This window comes from Macrotis lagotis, chromosome 3, assembly GCF_037893015.1.
Source record: "Macrotis lagotis isolate mMagLag1 chromosome 3, bilby.v1.9.chrom.fasta, whole genome shotgun sequence".
Taxonomy (NCBI): Eukaryota; Metazoa; Chordata; class Mammalia; order Peramelemorphia; family Peramelidae; genus Macrotis; species Macrotis lagotis.
In genome coordinates this window covers 117,104,654-117,124,626 of record NC_133660.1, presented here as the reverse complement: position 1 = coordinate 117,124,626, position 19,973 = coordinate 117,104,654, and the positions used below count along the sequence as shown (strand labels likewise).

Genomic DNA, 19,973 nt, shown 5'->3' with positions numbered 1-19,973 from the left:
TTCCACTTGCAAAGAGTATCAAGGAAAGGGTTTCTCCTAATAGTGGAAAACATGTACAATTTAAATCAGCAAAAGGAATAAACTGTTTAGAAAGGTAGGAATTTTAAACATTGCCTCCATTAAAAAAAATTTAAATTGGCTTAAACACAAAGTACACAAAGCTTTCTTTATTATTTTAAATATGATAGGTAGAGAAACAAGTTTTTAAAAGTTCAGCATAGCATTAGAAAAAGGACTTGCTTGAAGTTTTGAAGTCCTCTGCCTCTCTTTTCAGTAAAGCATCCCTTCATGGATGTTAAAAGCAGACATGAAAATTATAAGAGATTAAAAATCTCTGTCTCAGGGAAGCGTCATACCAAGGCAGGGCTGAACAAAGACTGCTGGGAAGATTCCTTCAGTATTGTTCAATCTGCCCCTATACCAATCAGAGTCCAGATGCTCAATGATTAGAATACGGTCTCCCTTTTTAAAGGGCAAGTCTTCATTAGTTTCTGCTGTAAAATTGTGGAGAGCTTCACACCATTCTCCAGAACTACAATCCTTCTGTCAAAGAAAATAAAGCGGAAGTTAGGAGAAATGTAAAAATCTAATTGTAAGTTGGTTTCCACAAACTTAAAAAGCAAACACATCCATTGCTATCAAAAAACAGGTGTTAATGAAAATGCCTAATTGTCCCAGCTGCTATACTAGGTATTTGTGTTACAGAGACAAAAATGAAATAATCTCTACCCTCACTGAGAGCATTTGGCTGGAAAAGTGGAAGGAAAGTGAAGGGGGGGGGTCATGAAATTTCAAAGCCTAAAGATTTTTTTTCAAATAATACATTAGTTTATATTTGCTTTTAATAAGAACTAATAGTTATACATTGCTGTAAGATTTGAAAGTGCTTTTGGCATAATTATCCTGTAAGACAGATGCTAGAAGTATTCTAATTTTAAGCACTCCCTTTTTTTCTTAACTCAATAGTGGCAAATTCAGGTGTGGTATAAGGAAAAATGCCCTAACCATTCTAAAGTGAAATGAGCTGCCTTGGAAGGTCATAAGTTCCCCCTCACTGGAAGTTTTCAAGCAGAAGGCTGAATGACCATTTATGAGGCAAGGTTGAAGGGGACATTTTTGCTTTAGTTCTGATTGGATTATGATCCCTGATCTCAAACTTTGAGATTTGGTGCCTGAAAAAGGAAATCATCTGTCACTGAGAACAACCGTGGTCTCTCACTCATGGGACCCAGTTCTCCTTTCCAAAGAACATCATGCAACCACTAAGAAGAATCTATAGCTTCCATGTGCCAGCATGAGAGTGAAAGCGCCAGTGGAGCAAGTCAGCATCTTTTCAGAAGATGGGAATGAAAGCATTAGAAGGCCCTGCCTGATTGCCAGTGAGATTTTGACAAACAATAGTTCTGTCAGGTCAAGCTTTCCAAAATATGTCAACAAAACAATGTCATCTGCTTTTAATGTTAAATTCAAACATATCTAAAAGTCAAGTTAGCAAGCAGTGTCCATTTTTAAAAAATTCCTTCTACCATATTAGTTAATCCCCCAAGTACAATGGTTAAGAATTAACCTTTTGTTTACCTTTCATGATAATGAATATTCTTCCTTATATTTGTATAGTTACCTAACCCAGGTAGCCTACCTGTAAGTTCAAACCAGAAGCATTTCTCCGTGTATTCAGTGGAGTTCTTTTACCTGTATTAAGATAATTTTTTAAAATCTCATATAAGCTTAAATGATTATTTAGTTTGACATTTATTCTTTGGCACAATTTTTTTATTTTTTGAATTATATATAAATATATGTGCATATATATTATTTTCCCCACAATTAGATGTTAAAAACAATTTTAGAAATATTTTGTTAAAATTTTAAATTCCAAATTCTATCCTTCTCTCCCTCTCATCGCCCCTTCTTGGAGGCAATCAGATATAGGTTATACACATACAATCATGTGTAACATTTTCTTATTAGTCATTTTGTACAAGACAAAAGAAAAAGAAAGTGAAAAGTAGCATGTGTCAGTCTATATTCAAATAATATCAGTTCTTGCTCTGGAGGTGGATAGTATGCTTCATCTTGAGTTCTTTGGGATTGTCTTGGATCATATTGCTGAGAATATCTAAATCATTCACAGTTCTTCATCAAATAACATTGCTGCTACTGTGTATAATATTCTTCTAGTTCTGTTTACTTCACTGTGCATCAGTTCATGTTAAGACTTTCTGAAATCTCTCTGCTTGTCATATTCCATCACAATCAGATACCATAGTTTGCTTAGCCACTCACCAAAAGATGGCATCTCTTTGATTTCCAGGTCTTAGCCCTAATAAAAAGAACTGCTATAAATACTTTCGTATGGATAGATCCTTCACCCCCACACCCCTCGCTTTTTTGGAGTATGTCTTTGGGCTATATACTAGCAGCCATATTGTTGTATCAAAGAGAATGCTCAGTTTTACAGTCCTTTGGAGTAGTATTTGGCATAATTTCTAAAGACAAATACAATAATTTTCTTTGAAACAAACAATATTAACATATTTACTTAATTCTTTACAGTTCATGCAGTATTTTTCTCAAAATAATACAATGAGCTCTTTTTTATACTGCCAAAGAATTGGAAATTAAGGGGATGGCTGAACAAATTGTGGTTTATGTATGTGATAGAATATTATTATTCTATAAGAAATCATGAAGATTGGGATTTCAGAAAAACTTGAAAAGACTTACATGAAATGATGCTGAGTGAAAAGAGCAGAACCAGAGGAATATTATATACATTAACAACAACATGGGGTAATGATCAATCATGATGGATTTATTCATTTCAGCAATATAATAATCTAAAGACAATTTTCAAAGACTCGTGATGGATCCATATCCAGAGAAGGAACTGTGGAGTTTAAATGAAGACGAAGGCTTACTATTTTCAATTAAAAAATAATACTAAGAGAATTAAGAAGAAGAAATAGATGGTTAAAGAAGCTTCCTGTCTAAGACCATATGACTAGTAAACATCCAAGCACAGATTTGAACCCAGGGTTTATATACTTCAAGTCCAATGCTCTGTTTTTTAAGTTGGAGTAGGTGTTGGGAGGGTGGGTGGTCTGATGATTTTATCAGTGTAAGAAACTCCCTTCACTTATCATAAGATCAGGATCTCCCTGGTAATTTACCCTTAAGAGATTTACCTGGGGAGAAACTGAAAGGCTAAGTCACTAGTCCAATAATACCCTGATAACAAGCATTGGGCAGAAACCCAGTTCTTCCTGTCTACAAGGCTAGCCATTGGTTCACTATGGAATGTTGTCTTTAATGTGTGTGTGTTTACATGCATAGATTTTATGTATATATGTATATAAAGTCTATGATATATATATATATATAAAATACACACACACACACACACACATGTATATGTTCTTTGGCCTCTCCTAAATTCCCCATCTAATATTCCATGAACCTTTCCTTATTTCTCATGGCATAACAAAGATACCAAATGAGCACATAGGGTTCATGAGTTATTCCTCACTCTAACCATATTACTGGCCTTTCTTTTTTGTCATTCACACTCGCTTTTGTAACATAATGTCCCGTACAGAAATACACTTAAGATTGTTCTTTCATTCACTTATAACCCCATTCTTCCCATTTTCTTCATGCAAACTTGAGGAGTATCTTCATATTTGGCTTATCATCATATTTTGTCATTCTTCGCATGCCCTTGCATGACTTACTCCAAACAAAATATTTTTGATACTCACTTGAAATTGCAGCCACATTTATGCTCTGGTCAGAGAGATCCTCGATGATTTCAACAAAATTAAGTGGGAAAATTCCTATTTTGCCGTTCCTTTCTCCTCGGGCCCATTCATCATTGACATATTCTTTAAGGAGAATCATTTCTCCTTCTGAGAAACTTAACTCATCCTTTTGGTCTCCTATATATTCAAACCGAGCCATGCATCTGGGACCTCTGAACAAAGAAAAAAAATCTATATGTAAATCTGAAGTGAATCTAACTCAAAATACTTCAATAAAATCATTTTTTCAGCATGTATTCTCTCAGGGTCTGCTACATTCTAGGGGCTGTGTTGGATAAAATATAATTTTAAAATGTAATAAAATATAACATGATTCATTTTTCCAGAGCTGTCATTGTACTGGTATAGGAAATATCCTCCAACGAGATTTGAAATTCACTGATAACTTGTAGTTTTAGAAAGTAGTCTAGATCCCTATGAGGTTAAGTGATTAGGCCATGGTCGCACAACCAGTACAGGTCAAAAGAAAAGATGTGAACCATGTCTTTTTGACTTCAAGACTGACCCCGCTTCTCCATTATAATGTTCTTCCTCTTTATCAAGAAACCAAAGCTATAAAAATGCCTGAAAAATAAGCCATCTCTTCCAAGGGTCTTTGACATTTCAGTTCACCTCACTTGTTTAGAATAAATGATATGCTCATGGTCACAAACTAAGTTTATGGAATATAATTAATTCATGTGGTCATACCCCTGGACATATCTGCCATCCATTATATAATCTTTTGGACTATATAGTATGCTATAGAATAAAGATTTAAGCCTGGAGGAGAACTTTGAGGTCATCTAGTCTGACCTTCTCATTTAACAGATTCTACAGATTTTAACCAGAGAACAGGGGTTTGAACAGAAAATATCTGGTTTGAAATACAGTATTTATTATAACATATCACCATCATGCCTTCCTGGTATCCTCAGGATAAAGAGCAGAGGAGACCAATAGCTCAGCTGAGGTCATGGCCATTCTAAGGACATTGAATACAGACTAGGCTAATTGTGAGAAGACAAGGACTGAGAGTTAAAATAAGAGACCCAGTCATCATGAAGAAGACATGCAAGAACCTTACACAACAAACTTGGATCCTTTAGTCTTATAACGGAACAATAGCAGTTCTGTCCTTTTCAAATGCTTGCTTTCCAAAAAAAAAGTGGATTGAGGTTTTGTTTATTTCTAAATGAGGTAGTCTTGACTCAAAAGAAAATAAGAAGACAAAAACAATCCCCATTCTTCTTAGGTCCTTATACCTTAAAATCAAAAGCTTACACTTACCTAACATTGGCTTTAGAAAGAAGTTCTAATTACAATATGAACCAGGTAAAGAAACTGCCTGAAGTAAGAGAAAGAGGTTGGACATGGCTCCTATCAAATCCTTATTTATTTAGGTCATGGGTCAATTGCCAGGGCATAATTTTAAGTTTAACCTGCATCCTCAATGAATGCTACTTCAACCCCCTTACTATCCAAAGCCCAACAAATCTGAAATCACAACTAAATATTTGATATCAAAATATTTATTATTTGTGGCAGTCTCTGCATTTATTTTCTTAAACCCTCAGGGAACAGCGCCTTATGTCTGACCTATTCAAAGTCAGATTTATTGCCTTCAACAGATACTGAATCCAACTTAGTCATTTTACTAGACTATATAAGACATAAATTCACAAAAAAGGTACAATGACACCAAGAAAGTCATCCCTGTGATAAAAGAATTTCCCCCCATTGTTTTAATTTCTAATTAGAAAAATAAACTACTTTCAACATATTTGCAAAAACTTCAGAAATTTTTGTGGGAGTCACACTTCTTACAAGTTTTAAAGTTTTCTATAAAAGGAATGATATCACAGGATTTAGAGAAAGGGAAAAAACCTTAGAGATTATTATTACAATCTCCCTGAACTTTAATTTCTTTAAATGTAATAGGAGACTGTATTGCAATACTTCTAAGATCATCTCTACTTCTAAATCCTATGGTCCTATGATCTAGCAACACACACATTTTACAGGCAGGGAAATTGAGGCCTAGAAAGGTGAGGCGAAATATGACCAGAAAGGAAAATGATCATTGTCGGAAAGGTTGTGGGATATCTGGGACACTATTACACTGTTGGTGAAGCTGTGAACTCATCCAACCTTTCTGGAGAGAAATTTGGAACTACCCAAAGGGCAACAAAAATGAGCATACCTTTGACCCAGCAATACCCTGAAAAGATCATGAAAAATGGTAAAAACATCACTTGTACAAAAATATTTATAGCAGCCCTGTTTGTGGTGGCAAAGAATTTGAAATCAAGTAAAGGTCCTTCAAATGGGGACATGGCTTAGCAAACTGTGGTATATGTATGTCATGGAACACTATTGTTCTATTAGAAACCAGGAGGGATGGGAATTCACAGAAGCCTGGAGGGATTTGCATGAACTGATGTTGAACGAGATGAGCAGAACCAGAAAAACACTGCACAACCTAACAGCAACATGGGAGTGATGTTCAACCTTGAAGGATTTGGTCATTCATCAGTGCAACAATCAGGAACAATTTTGGGCTGTCTGCAAAGGAGAGTGCCAGCTGTATCCAGATAAGGAGCTGTGGAGTTTGAACAAAGTTCAAGGACTATTCCCTTTAATTTAGAAAGAAAAAAAAAAGATATCTTATTATTGGATCTTGTTATTTCTTAGACTTAAGGATAAGATTTCTCTCTCATCACACTCAATTTGGATCATTGTACAACATGGAAACAAAGTAAAGACTGACAGAGTGCTTTCAGTGGGAGGGGTGGGGCGAGGGAAGTAAGATTGGGGGGAAAATTGTAAAACTCACATAATATCTTTAATAAAAATAAATTTAAAAAAAAGGTGAGGCATTCTTTCTAAGATCATAAAAATAAACTTCTCTAAATCTCAGTTCCCTAATCTTAAGATGAAGTGGGTATATTATCAGATGGGACCACTATAATGTTGGGTTTTGATGAAATTTTCATTATTACAAGGGAAGGATTTGGTGAAATGGATGCAGAGCGTACTGGGAAAGGATTCTAGTATTTAAAAAAGGCATCAATAAAATTTCAAAATAGAAACTCTTCCAGTTTCTATATCTATGATTCTATGATCCAGCTTTATACCTTTGACCATTTACTGAAACTTTGGACTACAGTTGTCTCATCTATATAATGATTTCCAAAATATGTTCTCTAAAATTCAAGTATTCTAACATCTCAAAATCAAGATGATAAATGAAACCATACAGATCCATCAAAATCAATTAATTGAAGCTCGACCAAATGAATCAGTTCCTGTCCTTTATACTTATGGAAAAATATTTGAATTTATATGTTTCTTATTTCTATTATAATATTAATAATAAAATAATAATAAAATTTAAGCAAGTTTTCTTCATAATTAAAAGTCACAATGACTATTCAAATGATTGTTTGAAGAAGCCCAAGCTTAATAACTTGAAGTCCTCTCCTAGCTTTCACCTTCTCTCGGAAGTAATTATATTATATAACTCACGTAACACAGTGGGATGAAATGGATCCTTTTTTCCTATTCCCTCCTTCAGGAACATCAATCTAGCAAAGACAAAATCAACAGAACAAGTTATATATCTTCAGATTTGACCATGGAAATGTCTATAAATATTGAAGTTAAGAGCTAAGAAAATCCTTCTTTTCAAGCAGATTCTGTTTTTTTTTTTTTTTTTTTTTTTTTTTTTAGGTTTTTGCAAGGCAAACGGGGTTAAGTGGCTTGCCCAAGTCCACACAGCTAGGTAATTATTAAGTGTCTGAGACTGGATTTGAACCCAGGTACTCCTGACTCCAGGGCCGGTGCTTTATCCACTACGCCCCCTAGCTGCCCCAGATTCTGTGCTTTTAATTCTATAAGAACTGCTGGTGGTGTTATTAAAAGGGTTATTTTTTTTTTAGGGAAAAAATAGAAATGGATAGTTGGTATTAATAGGTTTATTGTGTTCAAATTAACCTATATTTCTGGCTTTCTATTAAATGATAATTTCTATCAAAGAAAAAAAGACTAAAAAACCCCCTCAAATTCAACAATTTAGCATACAATCGAAGCACTTCAAATACATACTAGTTGCAGGAAATTCCTTATTGCTATAAACCTTATTTTGTTGAGAACAGTCAAGTGGGTTGCCTCAGAGAACTCTTTCATGTTCTAGATCTCTAGTCACCTTTGTCTCGTAACGAATATCTTGTCAGACTGAACCCGATCAGTGGATAATGGGTAAAATCAAGTGATACTTTTTCCAGTTCTACAGCAAACACATCTACTCAGGCTATATCTAGACTGATGTGTCATTTCTGAGTGTCACTGTTTAGAAAAGATACTAGTGAGAATATCCACAGGAGAACAAGCAAGATGGCACTAGATCATGTTATTTGAGGACTGACTGAAATCAGGATGCTCCTCCTGGAGAGAAGACTTGGAAGGTGGGAGGTGCTATTATTGCTGTTTTCAGGTATTTAAAAGAGAGATTCCTAACTGCATATGAATTCACCTGAAGTGGCTTACAACTTCATTACTGCTAGAAGTCTGAAGTTTTCTTTGCTAATGAAACATTAATGGATAATCAGTCAAGGCTTTGTTCACTTAGTGATTTAAGGACCATCTCATCTCTGGGATGCTCAAAGTTTACTATACATCTATTTTCTTCCCTGGGTAACACTTAATGTAAAGACTGATGACATAAATTCCCAAATGTTGGTCCTATGCTAAAAGAAAAATAAGGACAAATAAGAAAAAAATTGGGTCTATGAGACTTTGAAATCAATTTGTGGATGGATTGAGTTGACTAATCAATGATCCAGCTAGAAATTTTGGTCTGTCAAACTGATATTCAATGCAGGGAGCATAGGGTGCAATTTATATTAAAGGGCACAGGCCAAGGAAGCAGTAAAGTTTTCTTTATTTTGCCTCTCTAGATCATTTCTTATTGTTCTTTGTATACTTCTCAAAAGAATGTAACCTCCCTAAGGACAGAGACTATTTTATTTTTGAGTCTAGACTTGGCAGAGGACATCATGGAATTGCACAAACTAGGCTGTCAATAAATGTTCAATTTAATTGAATAGTGGCAATTAGGTGACATAGTGGATAGAGCTCTGGTCTTGAAGTCAGGAGGATCAGAGTTCAAGTGTAGCCTCAAGACACTTCTGAGCTGTGTGACTTTGTGCAAGTCCCCATTTATTCCCCAAATTAACTCCATTTACCTCCCCAAAGCAAAATCAATTGAATCAGATAGGTATAATTAGCCTGCAAGAAGCTTAATAACTGATCCTTATTATGTTTATTCTTTATGTTTTTTGGTTTTCTTGAATTTCACGAAGACTTAGATGATAGTAGATGTGCCATATCAGAGGAATGTTTCAGTTACAGAAGCTTAGAGGGCTCTGAAGACTCACTATAAATGGTCAATATTGCTGTAGCTTAAGGATCTGCTGTGATCTCTGGTGTGGCTCTTGGTGGTGCTTTTCAGCTTTTGGATCCTGTGTTTTGCACAGACTAATTAGGGGCTTTGTTTATGTAACTTAAAAAAAGGCTTGTGGATTTCCCTATTTTTATATTAAAAATACAAGTAAAAATACATATGTTCAACACAACAGAAGTATCAATTAAAATTTGCCAAAAAAGTAATTTTCCACAATATTACCCCCAATTTTCCTCTGATGATCATTTTGCAATTAGAAGTATATTTGAATGCAAACAATGATTTTAGCTAAAAAATGTTTGGGGAGGAAGGGTCACCAGCTGCATGGGATTCTGTGCATTGCAGTGGGATAACAATACTAGGTGGTCCTGAGATAATTTGAAGCATTTTATAGCCTCTCACATTTCTACAGTACTTCTGGGTTACAAAAGCACTTCAACCCTGTGAAAAAGACAGGAGGGGAGAACTGAACCCTGTTGTCCTCCCTTCCCCCTCCATAGCTGAGAAGTATCAAAAAAAGGATCTGAGTTTAGGTTTGTTTCCACTGCCATTAGTAAGCTGTTGGACTTCCAAGTCCACTCCTCAAACTTGGGGAGTTCTCTGACTCCCATTTGTAAGTCTGGAAGATTTTTTCCTTTTTCCTTTTGAGAGTATTTTTATTGTCTACTAGGGAAGCTGATGGACAGTAGGTAGATAAAGTGCCAGGCCTGAAGTTAGGAAAACTCATCTTCCTGAGTTCACATCTGATCTCAGACACTTCTGAGCTGTGTGACTCTGGGTAAGTCACCTAAGCTTCAGTTTCCTCATCAATAAAATCAGCTGGCAAACCATTTCAGTTCCTTTGCTAAGAAAACTCCAAATGGGGTCATGAAGAGTCAGACACAACTAAAACAACTCAACAACAACAAAAATATTATCTATTAGTGTTAGGTTGCCATATTACAATTGGCTATCTAGTGGCCGAATGAACTGCCCCCTAAAAATGATTTAGGGTTTCAGTTTAAGTAACTAATACCTTACATGATTCATTATAGAATTCTAAAAGTGTGTAAAATAAAGAAAGCTGCCCAGAATGGGTTCCATTGACATAATTACTGTCTTGTTTTGTAAACTGACCTTAAAAAGGAGAGGCTATTTGTCCATTGAAGAGATATAGCTAATAATGAACAAATGAATCCTTAAGAAAATTTTACTTGAAAACCTGGGATTCACATGTAATTGTAACTTATAAGGTACTGAACTCAGAGGAGATGTAAGACTAGTTTCTGTCTCTATTTAACTATAGGAAAGTCCATTAACTTCTCAGAATATCAATTTCTACATCTGACATGGGGATAGTAATATTTGGAAGAGATACCTCACAGAATGTGGGGAAGAGCTGCATGTGACCATTACGTCATCACTAGAGGCCACAGGGCATAGTGGAAAGAGTTCTGGACCCGGTGTCAGCCAACCTGAGTTCCTATTGTTTTTCTGTACTGTATTAACCATGTGAAGGTGGGTAAACCACCTCCCTTCAGTTTCTTCATCTGTATAATGGGGATAAAAAAATACATATACCATTTTTTTCAAAGACTGATTATGAGGAGATTATTTTTTTAAATATACATGCACTTGGGCAGTTGTAGTGAACAGGACACTGGACTGTTTCAGGAAGACATGAGTTGAAATCCTGTTTCAGACACTTACTAGCTATATGACCCTGTATAAGTTAGTGACATGTAGGCACCATTTAATAAATGGTCCTATAAAGGCCCTATAAACATGTAAGGTACTAATTATTCAGTGTGACTGATTTCAGTAGAGTAAGGATATTCTTCTTCAATGTGCTTCTGTGGTTGAGCAGAAGAGAAGGTCAAGGCTAAAGGCAACTGGGAATTTGAGCAAGTTATTTCACTTGTTTGGGTTTGTCAAAAAATGAGGGTTAGGGGGTGGCTAGGTGGCACAGTGGATAGAGCACTGGCCTTGGAATCAGGAGTACCTGAGTTCAAATCCGGCCTCAGACACGTAATAATTACCTAGCCGTGTGGCCTTGGGCAAGCCACTTAACCCCATTGCCTTGCATAAAAAAAAAAATGAGGGTTAGACTGTAGGACATCTAGCCTTCCTTCCTTCCTTCTCAGGAATTTTTTGATTCTGTGGGCTAACTTTAATAATTCAATTCAATCAGACAATAAATATTTATTAAGCACCTAGTGAATACAAAGTCCTGTACTAAACACCTTGAAAGATAGCACCCTAATGGGATTTCAGAAAAGCATGGAGAGATTTGCAAGAATTGATGCTGAGCGAGATGAGCAGAACTGGAAGAACATTGTACACCTTAATAACAACATGGGGTGATGATCAACCTTGATGGACTTGCTCACTCTTATCAGTGCAATGATCAGGGACAATTTTAAGAGGATCCATGATAGAGAATACTATCTGTATCTAGAGAAGGAACTCTGGAGTTTAAAGGAAGACCAAAAATTATTATTTTCAGTTTCTAAAAGTTGGCTTAGGAATTACATAATTTTGCTATCTCTAATATTTTCTGTCTTCCTTTGGATATGCTTCTTCTCAACACATTCAATTTTGATCTATGCATATCACAGAAATAAATATAAAGACTATATCAGATTGCCTTCTGTTGGGGGAGGGGAGGGAAGGGAGGATGGATGAAAACTTGTAAAATTCGAAACTCTGCAAAAAAATTATAAATAGAAACTACTATTTTATATAATTGGAAAACAAATGAAATATTTATATAATTTAAGAAAAAATAAAGGAACATAGTTCCCTAGCCTTCATTATATTTTTATCATTACTATTAATTCAAAGGAGGTAGCTAGTCTTCTCCAAGGGAACCTGTCTGAATATATAATATTCAATTTTCAATAACCATGTTTTCAATTATCCAAGGAATTTAAATTAATTTATATCTGAAAAATTGAGGTTTCATTCCCCATTTCCCTATGATATATAGAAGTAATGGAAAATGCTTTCTCCTTTTTCCAGCTAGGCAGTTAATGATCAAAACTGTTTATTATAAATTTTTATTAGAATTTCTCAATATCAGTAAAGTTTTATCTAGGGATGAATTGTGTTCTTGTAATCATAGAGATCCTAAAGGCTATCTGACATGTACTGGCAGTCCTAATCATACCATTAGGAAGCTTTGCATGACTGTTTTCAGAGACTGGTGTGTGTGTTTGTGTTTGTGTTTGTGTGTGTGTGTGTGTGTGTGTGTGTGTGTGTGTGTGTGTGTGTGTGTGTGCATGTTCAGGGAGTAATGTGAGAGAAAGATGTGGTGTTTGTTGTGTCAAAACAAAATGTGTCAAGTTTTTTTTTTTTTTTTTTAAAAGGAAAGCATAAGGGTAGAGGAGAAAATAAATATAAGTTGTCTGGCTTTTTCCCAGACATCGCAACATTCCTGAGCTTTCACAAATAGTTCTCTAATAGTACCTGTTTTGGCTGTTTTGACAGGCTATAGTATTTAATAAAATTTCAATGGTTAAATATAATCTTCTTTTATCCAATTTGCAATTATTGTGTGAGACTCTCACAGTACGCAGAGTGATATTTCATTGAACAAATCAATAGAGACCTCACCTACCTGTGGAAATCTATTCGCTCATTTATTTATTCATTCATTTATTTATTTATTTATTTATTCATTCATTCATTCATTCATTTATTTATTTGGGGGAAGAGGGAGTGCATAAAGAATCCAAAACTAAACACTGCAAACAAAATAAAGGACTTTGGGAAAGGGAAAGTCTTTTGAAGGAATATTCTTTTTTTAGTTAATTGATTATCATTTAGTTCAATTTATTGAAGAAATAATAGACACATCTGAGACTTTGATCAATTTAATGACCTCTCTTGGTTTCTGAGGACTGACAGTTTAACATGTTTCCTTCTCTCAACAGAGGGAAAATTAACTAGAGAGGCATCATCTGTCCAAAATGGTCAATGTGTTGGTTTGCTTTGTCTTGCTATATTTCTTTCTTACAAGGGGAAAGAGACATGGGGAAGTGATGGTCACAGTGGAAGGCCTGGGTAACAAGGCTGGTCATTATGAACATGTGCAGAAAGTTTGGCCAATGTTATCTATCTGTAATGGGTTCCAATGTGATGATGATTATTTGTCTTATGTTCTTGAAGACCATGATATCAGGGAAGTGATGCTGTGACAAACACATGGGTTGGATTTAAGTGAGGGGGGGCTGTGTGCTAAGTCACCAGCCTCACTTTCTCCTCCAGAGCCACCTGGATCCAGTGGCCAGATATGCACCAGGAGGACTAGAGATGATCCTGGATGTGAGACAATAAAGGTGAGAAGTGACTTGCCCCAGGTCACAGCTAGTGAACATCAAGTATCTGAGACTGGATTGGAACTCCCATTCTCCTGACTTCATGGTCAGAGCTCTATCCACTGCACCATCTACTTGCCCTACCCAATCTGATAACCATGTGCTGAAGGAGAGTCCTTTAAACTGGCAATGGAGCTGACACTAGACAGTCCAGGCTTGACTGTTTAGTCAACTCTTTCCTGTCTGGTTGAGTTCTGGTGAGAGAAGAGACATAATGTGAAAAGGGAAAGGTATGGGTGGCTAGATGGCACAGTGGATAGAGCACTGGCCCTGGAGTCAGGACGACCTGAGTTCAAGCTGCCTCAGACACTTAATTACCTAGCTGTGTGACCTTGGGCAAGTCACTTAACCCCATTGTCTTGCCAAAAAAAAAGGGGAAAGGTATCTCCAGAAATTTGGCTTCTGTTCTTTTCCTTGATTTATAGATAAAATGTAGATATTTTTCCTGTTTTTAGGTCAAAGAGATTAGAGATGGCAATGACACTGTAGGCTTTGAAAGGTCATATCCCAGGGTAGTGAGGATCAACTTCAGCAATTCATTCCAATGTTAGTGAAGATTCAACTTCATCCAGTAACTAATGGGGCATTTGGACTGGGATGTGGTAGGTCCACAGCTATGTAAAAAAAAGTCTCCTTAAGGATAAATGTAATATGAAGGATTGTGTACTGGCCCACTCCACCCCACACCCTGTGCCCTGGTATTGGGTAGAAATGTTTATAGTTCTGTTCTTGCTATGTCTTTCAAATAAATTTCCCTAGGTAAAAAGCTAATTGATGTTTATTGATTATGTGAAGGAGTTTGTCATGGGTAATTTAACAGTAACCACATTGGAATGGAGGTTTGAATCAACAGCATTGGAGAAGAGACCCAAATCAACCCCTTGGGGTATCTGTAGCATGCTTAGGGGTTGATACAGTGAAGCTAGAGAGGTAATTCAGGGTTTATCATTACATTTTTTAAAAATCAGCAAAACATTTAAAAAAAATGAATACATCCTAAAGTGGCTAATCACTAGTTGAGTAAAAGTAGTTCACCATTTAGGATGGACCAGTTTTACCTCTTCTGAGAATTTTAGACATTATACTGCACTGAGCAGTAATCATTCTCTCTTTAGTTAAATAAGCTGAAATAAGGAATATATTATTGAAAGATCCTAAATTAGTCAATAGAAGTAATAAAACCTGAACCTTAGAGGCTAAACCCTGATCTTTCTTTTCAGTCCTTTGAATTTAATCTACCAGACTTGTGGCATCCACCTTCTTCCTTAGCTAAATATTAGGTCAATTAAAATGTAAATGGACCACTTACAATTACTTTGACATAGTTAGCAGGAAATATGCCAGTCTGGTTTCTACATTTTCCTCGATACCAATCACTATCTATTTTTTCCAGAAGATAAACAGTCTCTCCAGAAGTGAGGTTCAAGTCATCAGCTTGCTCTGTAAAAGAAAATTACAATTATATGCAGCAAATTATCCGAGTTGCAAATGCAATTAATAAAAAGACAACTACCACAGAACAACATTTAATTTTGTCCATTTGCATTGCATATGAAATGACTTAACTTCACAATCAATTAAGTTGCCTTTTTCAGAAACCAAAACCAAAGCTCACAACTTTTTCAGTATATCTAAAAATAAGCTTCCCCTCCCAGATGGATTCCTAATGCACTGATTTCTCGGATAAGGTAAAGCCTATTCATTATTTCTTGCTTCCACCCATACATACTGAAATATTGGTACGGTAATTTCATTGTAGAAGAAGTTAGGTGAATGAGAACAACCAAACAAATTGTCTAGATCTATTTAAGACTCAGTAGATAACCAGTTCCTAGGAAGTAGCTCATGGCATGTAAAGATGTTTAAGTCACTTAGCTAACAAGTCTCAGGGGCAGCTTTTGAACCTAGGTCCACCTGGGTCTCTCTAGAACTTTCCAACGAATTCATGATCTCAATGATGTGGATACTTTTTGCAAGTGGCAGCCCCATCCATCCTAGCTGTCCTGGGCTTACTCTTGGCCATTTCTTCCTACAAACCCACCAGAAGGGTCCACCTAATGTACGAAAGCCTTCCTTAACTTTTCTTCATATTGTATGGACATCTGCATAACACTGGGCTTTTGGTTATTTCTCTTTCCCTATGAGTCCAGTACTGTCTTTTTGGTTTTTCCTGATCAGATTTCTAACATGTAAATAATAAATATAAAACTAACATCTAATTAGTACTTACTATATGCCACCCACTTGGCTAAATGCTTTAAAATTGTCTCATTTCATCTTCAAAACAACCCTGGAGGTAGATTTTACTATTATCCTCATTTTGTAGTTAAGTAAACTGAGGCAAATAGTTTAAGTGACTTGCCAGAATCATACAGCTAGCAAATGTCAAAGGCTAAATTTGAATTCAAATTCTTCTGATTTCAGGTAAAATGGTACTACTGAAAAATTAAAACCTTTTCTACACAGGTAAAATAGTAATATCACTATAGTCGATCATCCATTTACTTTTTTTTATCCAGTTACATAATTGGTAAATATTAATCTGAAATAATTGAAGAAACCAGATTAACACAGCTTTTCAACGAGCAAATTTAAGCCATGCTGAAACAAAGTCTAGCTTCTACAAAGAAGATAATTGGGTTGCAGATAATCAGGAGCTTATTGTATTTGTAAATTACAATGTAGCAACATTAAAATTTTAAAGCACTAAAAAAAAATTCCAAAAAACTTCCTTTAAAATTCTTTGGACTTTGTTCTTCTACAAGAAACTGGAGAGATATATATGTCCAAAAACCCTCACCTTTCTTAGCCAACAGGATTCTATTTATTAAATTAGAAAGCATAACTTTTCAAACTCTGGACTTTTGATTTAATTGTTACAGGAAATTCCTTCAAATAATGTGGCTCAGAAATACTTTTTTACAACTTTCAGTTTTAATGAGTTCGTCTGACTCATTGAGAGTTTAAGTGACTTGTCAAAACTTGGACTTGAACCTTGACTTTTATGTCACATTGCCCCTCTAACAACAACAAAAACATCATCACCTGACATTTATAAAGTACTTTAAGGTTTGCAAGCTACTTTCCACTTATCTCATTTGAGCCTTACAACAGTTCTGGGAGGTAGGTGGCACACATATGCTACTATTCCCTTTACAATCAAAGGCATAGGCTCAGAGAAGTAGCCAGAGTGCCAGAACATCACCTCTGACTCCATAGCTAATGTAAGCTACCTGAGTAAATGTAAACAGCAAAAGAAGCTCTTGCTATTTCCCAGTTTGCACATGGCCCTGGGCCCCCTGGCATGCTGCCTTCTTTGTTCTCTTTCTACAGAATATCTGACCTGGGCTGTACAGGAGGCTCTTGTAGCTGCCCAGGACTGGCCTCCCAGGAACCCCATGACCCGCCCAAATTAATAAATCTATAGAATATATTAAAAATAATACACTTTAACTCACACTGGCAAGGATTGTTTAAATTTCTTCAGGATCTCTGTATTCTTTAGGAGGGTCTGCCACCCAATAAGTAGCACAATCAATGCACATCAGATCTTGCCTCTTTATAGAGGTCAATCAGTTGCTCAAATAAAGCAACAATCATTAATCGAGCAATGTCGGGTACTGTGCTTGTTGGGGGTGATATAAAGACTAAAGTGGAACAGTCTCTACCCTCAAAGAATTTCACTTCAATTAGATGAAATAACATGTGCACATACAAACAAACACAAAATCTCTAACAGGTAAACATGCAGTAATATTGGGTTGGGGGCTTGGGGATGGATGACTAGGAGTTAGGAGAAATCAAAAAAGGCCACAAAGGAAGCTAGAGATTTGAACAGACAAAGGTGAGAAGGAGGAACATTCTAGAATAGGTGATAGCTTGGGCAAAGGGATGGAGAAAGAGGATGGGAAATGCATGTGGAGCAAAAAGTAGACCATTTTTACTTGGAATAGAAAGAAGGTAAAGTTTGGTGATACAGAACAAGCCTGGAAAGGTAACTTGGAGTCACATTGTGAAGGACTTTAAATAGTTAAGTGACTTGTCCATGGCCACCTAGTAAGTTTTAGGAGGCAAAATTTGAACCTAGATCAATACAATACTTATGGGTATAATTTTAATACAATATCCTATTGACAAATGGTATTCATTCTTTATAAATAATTTGAGGAATCACCTGTTGAACAGTTAAACAAAAAGTTAAATATCTATTTTGGGGGACAATTTGAATATAATTCTGCTTGAAGGAAAGGGGATGGACAAGGTAGCCTCTTGTGGTCCTTCCAGGTTCACAGTTCTGTATGATAATAGAAAGTGATCTTTCTTGATTTACAGTTATAAAGGTGAATAATACATGTTCCAGATCATAGTTTTGACCTCTTAAGGTCCCTTCCAGGCCCCAGACTTCTGTGTATTTAGAGAAAGTAGACCAACATGAATCTTCTTTATCTATAGCCAAGAAGTCAATAATTTGAAAATATATGGTCTGGAACATTGCTTTTTATTCCAGTTTCCATACTTGAAGGGCTTGAAATTTTGTCAATGTAAAAAACTAGTTCATATGTTAAAAGTGTGGGAATTTTCTCTCACCAAGGCAGACTGCAACCACCTATCACTCAACTAATAAGTCCTAGTGAAACAGAGTGACATGTCCTGGATCACACAGCAAGTAAGTGTCAGAAGCAAGTCTTGAACCTACATCTCCCTGCCTGCAAGCCTAACATTCTATCTACTAAACCAAAGTGCCTCGGACTTTTGTCCTTACCTGCTGGAAAATCATGTAGCACAAGCGCATGAGGGACATTGCTGTCAACAGGCTTCTGGATATTGGCTGGATCCTTGCAAGGGGCAAAAACAATGGATCATAAGTGAAGTTACCATTTATTATTTGATTTGAGATCTGTTTTTTTTTAATTGCCACCCATACAGCTGAGTTAAACAAGGGAATAGTTATCAGTCTAGGAAAGAAAGAATGTCTTTGCCAAAGGGAGGGTAAACTAATTCTCACTGATTAGCACATTCACTTTTGGGAATTTTATTTGAGAAAGAAATGAGGGGAATTATAGGAAAGGGGAAAGGAAAGAAGAAAGGAGAGAGGGAGGAGAAGGGGAGGGAAAGAGAGACAGACAGACAGACACACACACACACAGAAAGAGAGAGGGGGGGGAGAGGGAGAGAGAGAGAGAGAGAGAGAGAGAGAGAGAGAGAGAGAGAGAGAGAGAGAGAGAGAGAGATAGTGAGTCACAGACAGAGAGAGATCATTTAACCTCATCTTCTGTAGTCCTTATCCTTTACACAATGGTGCATCTGACTCTTTTTCTATTTCAAGCAGTAACTTAGGACTTAGATTGGTAATGATCTTGTAGGCTCAGACCTGGTACCTCCATTTTCTAGGAATAATGAGAATCCCTGAGAATTCTACCCATGACTTTCATGATGAGGAAAGAAGCTCATGATTTGCCACAAAAGTACAACAAGCATAAGCGTCAATTCCAGTTAATTTGCTATGGGATAATTCAATACTGTTTCTGATTAGAAGCAAATGCTATGCCCCAGCTGTCTGGCTTGGACTTTCCTACATAATTGGAATGGTTAAGTCAATGCCAAGGCTTAGATGGGAAAAGGAAATAGGGTACCCAAGGTGTTTTCTGGAACTAATTGGTTGGTTTCAAGTAAGTGGATTGAGGGAAACCAAAATTTTCACTGCTTATCAGCAGGAAAAAAAAAGTTGGACTTGGCAATAAATGCTATTTTTCTTCAGCCTACTGACAATTGTTTATGAGTGGCTATGGGCTGAGTCACCCTAAACTCTAATGGAGGGGTATAATGACAGAGGCTTAATGCTTCAGGGCTAGAATTCATATAGATTAGACTGTCGACACTCTAGACAGAAATAAGGTCTCTTAGTTGAATGGGGACCTTCCCAAGATGTGGGAGCATGTTCCTAGGAGGATTTGGGCAATCTCATCTATCAGTCTAATCCTTCAGAGACTGACTGACTGACCTACAGGGACTAGTCGTTGAATGAAGAAATAAAAAAGAAAGAAAGACTTAATCCTAATTTAATAATTGGTTATTAAAATAATAGAAAAAAGTTTCTCATGTCTTTCAGGTTTTTGCTGGGTAACTAGCAAACTTGGGATACTAAAGATTCAATTTCTTTCTTTCTTTCTTTCTTTCTTTCTTTCTTTCTTTCTTTCTTTCTTTCTTTCTTTCTTTCTTTCTTTCTTTCTTTCTTTCTTTTTCTTTCTTTCTTTTTAGATTTTTGTAAGGCAATGGGGTTCAGTGGCTTGCCCAAGGCCACACAGCTAGGTAATTATTAAGTGTCTGAGGCCGGATTTGAACTCAGGTACT

General features: G+C 36.2%; 1 protein-coding gene across 3 annotated transcripts in view; it reads right to left on the bottom strand.

Annotated features, from left to right (window-relative positions):
• SH3D19 (SH3 domain containing 19) overlaps positions 1–19,973 on the bottom strand; it is a 205,138-nt gene that overhangs the window by 6,813 nt on the left and 178,352 nt on the right. For all 3 annotated transcript variants that reach the window (XM_074229142.1, XM_074229141.1, XM_074229143.1), the window contains 6 exons: positions 18,385–18,457; positions 14,932–15,062; positions 7,329–7,387; positions 3,762–3,973; positions 1,640–1,692; positions 357–543 (listed from right to left, as the gene is read on the bottom strand). In XM_074229142.1, the coding sequence (XP_074085243.1) occupies positions 357–543; positions 1,640–1,692; positions 3,762–3,973; positions 7,329–7,387; positions 14,932–15,062; positions 18,385–18,457 (715 nt within the window). The remainder of the gene's footprint in view (positions 1–356; positions 544–1,639; positions 1,693–3,761; positions 3,974–7,328; positions 7,388–14,931; positions 15,063–18,384; positions 18,458–19,973) is intronic.